The 6,000-nt window shown below is 31.8% G+C and overlaps 1 protein-coding gene and 1 pseudogene across 1 annotated transcript; both read left to right on the forward strand.

The window, feature by feature from the left end:
- Positions 1-1,933: 1,933 nt before the first annotated feature.
- LOC145042297 (auxin-responsive protein SAUR21-like) lies at positions 1,934-2,594 on the forward strand. Its single transcript, XM_078990698.1, has one exon. It carries the CDS (start codon positions 2,006-2,008, stop codon positions 2,423-2,425), a length of 420 nt encoding a protein of 139 aa, XP_078846824.1. The 5' UTR covers positions 1,934-2,005; the 3' UTR covers positions 2,426-2,594.
- Positions 2,595-4,258: 1,664 nt separating this feature from the next.
- Positions 4,259-4,839, forward strand: LOC145042298 (auxin-responsive protein SAUR22 pseudogene; annotated as a pseudogene).
- The last annotated feature ends 1,161 nt before the right edge of the window (positions 4,840-6,000 follow it).

Genomic DNA, 6,000 nt, shown 5'->3' on the forward strand with positions numbered 1-6,000 from the left:
TTTATTAGTATCTTATGACAACACTACATTTATATTTTTTGACCAAAATATAAATATATTTTTAATCCAAAACCGCATATTTATATATTAAAATAAAAAACAAGTTATTTTTATTTTTAATTCAAAAATAAACGTAGTTTTATATTTAACTAAAAACACTATATAATTTTATTTGTAGCTCAAAATAATAGATGTAAATTACCTATATATCGTAATAAAAAACTATATTTTTTTGTTATTTTATTAAAATTATCTATTTTATTATAATAATTAGTTTTATAAGTAAGTCTAATTGATGGAATTCCTTTTGATCGAAAGAAAAAACAAAGTCATGTAATCATTGTTGTGTAGACCCCTCATTGCTTTTAGTCGTTAATATGATCCACTCCTGATTTATTCTTAAAATGTTCCAACCATGGTTACAAATTTTCACCTTACCATCTAAGTTTCTACAAATCCTGAAAACACCATAAAATATTTAGGCGATCTACCCCTTATAAAAATCAAATAAGTGTAATTATATTTGTTGCACTACCCCACCCCTTAAATCCTAAAACCTAAAGATAACTATCAATGTCATTCAAAAAGGAAACTAAATTTTGTTGAGAACTATTCCTTATAGTGAAACCAATCCCCGTCGTAAAATTATTTATCAATTTGAAATTATTCATCATAAAATATAGTCTAACTTGATGAAAGATGACTAATATAATTGAGCAGGTTTAGCTCAACTGAAAACATGAACATCAAAATCCATAAAAGTGGAACCGAACGAAAAAAATCTAAAACTCAACCAAAACAACCTGAATTCGAACAAAAAAAGAAAACATAAAGAGTCTGTAGACCAATCAACGACCGAGACACCCAAAATAGATCAAAGACAATCAATTAGACGGCTAGGAACATCTAATTAATCGTTGGAATGAAACTATTTGCCGACAGCCGTATCGCGCAGGTAAGCTACTAGTCAGAATTAACAATAATCCATGAATTACTCCTAATGAAAAGGCATGAGACTAGGTCACAAATTCTGAGTCACGTAACAATTAAACCCAACAGGTTGTACCGAGAATGAAGACTAACAGGAAGAAAAGAGAGAAGATATGGATTGGAGGTTGAAGTGAGATAATCACAAAAAATTTGTTGCCTATTTGATATTATATTAAAACGTGTTTCCACATCAATCCCAATTCTCATTAAAGAAAACGAATATATACTTGTACAACATACATAGGGTGAATGTCAACATTAATGGGTCGGGTATGTATAAATACATAGATATACATACCGAAATGGGCTAACAAATATGCAAGCTATAAGATTTACATGGAGTTTTGAGAGATAACTAGATTTTTAACCCAAGCTATGAAATTAAGATTAAATTTTTTTTTTCTGTTTAAAATCTATAAAAAAAAAAATAAAAAAAAAAAAATTAAATAAAATAAAATTAAAAAAAAAAAACAAAAACAAAACAAAACCACATTCAAACAGCTCTCCCTTTTTCGGGTTAGATAAAAAAAAACAACATTTTCGACCAATCCCCCATAAGAACATCCCATGACACTCTCGATTCCCATTTAGTTAGTGTGGAACATTTTCTACAAAAGCAAATTAGTAGCTGGTTGATTCATATGCCTAATTAGATTTGATCCCTTTTCATTTTTGATAGTGTTCACCACGTCACCAGCTAAAATGCTTGTATGGTTGTACATAAAAAAAAAAAAAAAAAAAAAAAATTATAAAGATGCAAAATGTTACAATTTTATATGAAACATAGCCATGTGAATAATAATGGTGCATGTCCTTTTGCTCACTCTTTTCCCCTTACATTGCTGCAGAAAATATGTGGCATACTTCATTCAACGTCTAAGCCTTTGGGTCCAATAACAACTTGGAAGACAAAACCATGTGATCTTGCATTTTGCAAGAATGTGTCACAATTAATCTCTTCCTAAAATTCCTACAATTACCCACTCTTATTGAAATCTTCTTACACCTATATATAATGCATCCAACTATGCCGATATCAAGCAAAACTCCTCCAAAAATCCACCACAGAACCTGTCACAAAACAAAATCCTTTCATATTGCATTTTTTCACCAAAACAAATTAAGTGACCGGACCCTTCATGTATACATGGCTATTCGTATGCCTGGGATCATTCAAGCAAAGAAAGTTCTTGGTCGATCATTGTCCAATGGAAGCCGTCACATCATCCCAAAAGGATATTTTGCAGTTTATGTTGGTGATCAAGAGAAAAGACGATTTGTTGTTCCTTTATCATTATTAAACCAGCATTCGTTCCAAGACTTGCTACATGAAGCAGAGGAAGAATTTGGATATGATCATCCAATGGGTGGCCTCACAATTCCGTGTCGTGAGGAAGTGTTCATTGATGTTGCCTGCCGCCTTTGCTCGTTATGATGAAGAGCTAGGCATGCATCGTGTTTGCTAACAGTTTTGTACAGTCAAAATCACCATGAGGATTAATTACTTGTAAATCAGAGGGAGTAATGTGGTCTCCATATTAATTGTATGATAAACAAATTTAATTAGTTTCTGCATTAATACATTAATGACGAGCATACTTCAACTTATGGTGTTCATGTCTATGCCATTAGGGCTTTCTTTATCAATGTCCTCTAATTAAACCCACCAGAACAACTTACTTACTTTTGTTCTTTAGCTTGTATCGTCAATCTGTTAAAAAAAGTGTGTATGCCGCATCTTTCTCCATATACTGAATGTGACTATAGCCTTAAGGTCTGGATCAGTTGTTTCTTCAACACCACCTACCCAAGAGCTATCAGTTATTGTTCTTTTACTGTAACCTGTTATGATGGGGACTGATTGGTGAAGAGAAGTCAGCCGATGATCAATGATGAATAGTTCGATAAAAATTCATGGTAGGATCACACATGTTAGTGAATGAACTCAAGGAAACAACTTTGTAAAGGGCCTGCTTATGTCTTTCTTGAGGAAGCTCGGAAGTTTAAAGAAAAGAACTCATACCATGGTACTTAGGCCATCTCCAATGGATTAAACCCATGAAGAGTTGTATGGATTGCCATGTTTGAAAAGAAATTTACACATTCAATTTAATTATTACAAAATTCATAAATTTTCATTACAATTATGTCACTGAACTCGACACACTCTCTCCACTATATTATATTCACATTTAATCTATTAAACTCTCATACAACTCCTATATACAACTACCATTATGACCATATTACTAATTACGAAGGTTTCAATATAAAATCGAGCTACAAGTCTTGATTCCATGAAAACTATGGAAAAAGGCAAGGCATTGAGTTTCAAATATTATAATCACAAAAGAATTCCAACACAGACTCCTCTTGGAACATCCTAAACATCATCATATCCTACTTTCTTCCCAAGAGATTTATTCCGTTAAAAATCTTAATTACTCAAGCAACATGACAATCATTGACAACCTACCAAAATAGTTAGAAAGGCCCCACAACACATGGTATATATATATATATATATATATATATATATATATATATATATATATATATATATATATATATATATATATATATATATATATATATATATATATATATATATATATATATATATATATATATATATATATATATATATATTTCAACATAACAAGCTACTGCAGCTTGTAATCAATAAATGAATAATATAAAAACACAATGGGTCACTTACGTAGTTGATTTCAGAGTTACAGAAAAGCAAACAGCCAATCGGTTATAAGTTAAAGTCAAATAGCGGATCCTTTTATATTGATCATTGATAACAGAACAACCTTCAGAAGATATATTCAGGAGGGAAAAGACAAATATTTAAGTGCATACTATGAGTTTAATTCATATATCAGATTAGATATGAGCATTAATGTCTTTTTGGATGTTTTGTTGATTTCAGGACCTGAAATCGTGGACTTGTTGCTCTTGAAAAAAAGATGCCTAACCTTCTGATATTTTTGACAAGCATGACCATGTGAGAAATAATGATGTTTGTCCATAAGACTCACTTGTACATGGGCCCATAGTGTAGCTCAAGCTTGGCCACTCAGCATTACTGAAATTTTGTGGCATACTTCATTGTACATATATAATTCTTTGGGACCAATAACAAGTTGGAAGACAAAACCATGTGATTTTTCTTTTTTGTAGAATGTGTCACCATCTCTTCTTTGAAATTCCAACTATTATTCGATATTCACTGAAATCTTCATACACCTATAAAATGGATACAATTGGGCTGATATGAAGCACAACTCCTCCCAAAATACATCACAGCATCTTTCACATAAAAGAAATCCTTTGAGAAGAAAGAGACCCTAGCCTTCATATAAAAATGGCCATTCGTATGCCTCGAATCATTCAGGCCAAAAAAGTTCTCGGTCGATCCTTCTCCAATGGAAGACGCTCATCATTATCATCATCGGTAGACATCATCCCCAAAGGACATTTTGCAGTTTATGTTGGCGATCAAGAAAGAAGACGATTTGTTGTTCCTTTATCATTATTAGAGCAGCCTTCATTCCAAGATCTGCTACGTCAATCAGAGGAAGAATTTGGTTATGATCATCCAATGGGTGGCCTCACAATTCCATGTCGTGAGGATGTCTTCATTCATGTTGCTTCTGGCCTGATCTGCTCATTATGACCAAGAATTTTGCATTCTATTCGCTAACATATAACATAATTTTGTACAGTAGAAACTACCATGAAACCTAAGTATTTGTAAAGCAGTCTCCAAATTGTATGATAACCAACATTAGTTTCACCATTAACATAGCAATGAAGAACATCATTCAAATTTTGTATCTATATATGCATATGCCACCTTCCTTTATTAAAGTACCCTTATAAAGTGCTCAAAATCACATACTTCAGACTTTCTACGTCTATCTCACAAATGTTCAAAAAAGGTGTTGCAGAGCAGAGCGAATTAAAAATTTTGAATGAGAAACCATTTTCAAATGAGACTCTTTTTTCTATATAGTTAATGCCACATTTCTTCTGCGATAAGACAGCCACACGACTTCAATCAAGCGCCCAATTTCGCTGAACTCGACACAAAGACTCATCTAGATATATGGCTTCCTCGTGTGATCCACTTTACACAATCTCATCGGCGCGACATCATCACGACCTTCCAATTCGCGCTATAGGCAGCGAGTGAGAGGGATTTAAGACCATTTTTTAGTAAAAATTCGATTCCATCAAAACCATGCCTTAAACACTTGTATTTCTCCATTATCTTTGGACCGCAAAAATCATATATGATTTTTGTATCTATTGACTGAGCCCATGGTCTTTCTTGCTTTTGGCTTTCTACAAAAATATTGGTGATTTTTTCTTAATATCAATCTTTCTTTACTAATTATTGTTGATTCTCATTTAGAAAGTAATGGTTCCATACATTGGAGGTATTATTTTGGATTATCAAACCGTATGGAGATGCATGTTCGATTATTTGGAACTTTGAATTTAACCAATATTGATAAACTTTGTTATTTTTGCTCATTTTTAACGGATATTATTGTGAAAAGCTTGCTAAAAACTAGTAGGACAAAGACGACATACGAAGGTTCTTTTTGACACGCCACAATTCGAGGTTTTTTTTTTTTTTTTTTTTTTTTTTATATATATATATATATATATATTTATTTATTTATTTTAAATAGTTAATTTTGGCATGTCAAAAAATATTATATAAACAAGTTTATATGTTAGGTTCGTAAAGAGCTACTCAAACTCGCGTTTCAACAAACTTTAAAATCTTTAATTAAATCGTCCCTTCGTATATGTTCATTTCCCTAGACTAAGGGCTAAGGAGCCAAAAGCGGATATAGAAGATAAGTAGCCTGTTGGTTAGCTAGTTAGTTGGTGCAATACCTTTATTTATTTATTTATTTATTTTTTTTTTTTTGTAAAAGTAAGCTACATTATTATAGAAATCATTTGTTTAAGCGTTTAACATTATTA

The sequence above is a fragment of the Lactuca saligna genome, chromosome 4 (assembly GCF_052625555.1).
Source record: "Lactuca saligna cultivar CGN05327 chromosome 4, ASM5262555v1, whole genome shotgun sequence".
Taxonomy (NCBI): Eukaryota; Viridiplantae; Streptophyta; class Magnoliopsida; order Asterales; family Asteraceae; genus Lactuca; species Lactuca saligna.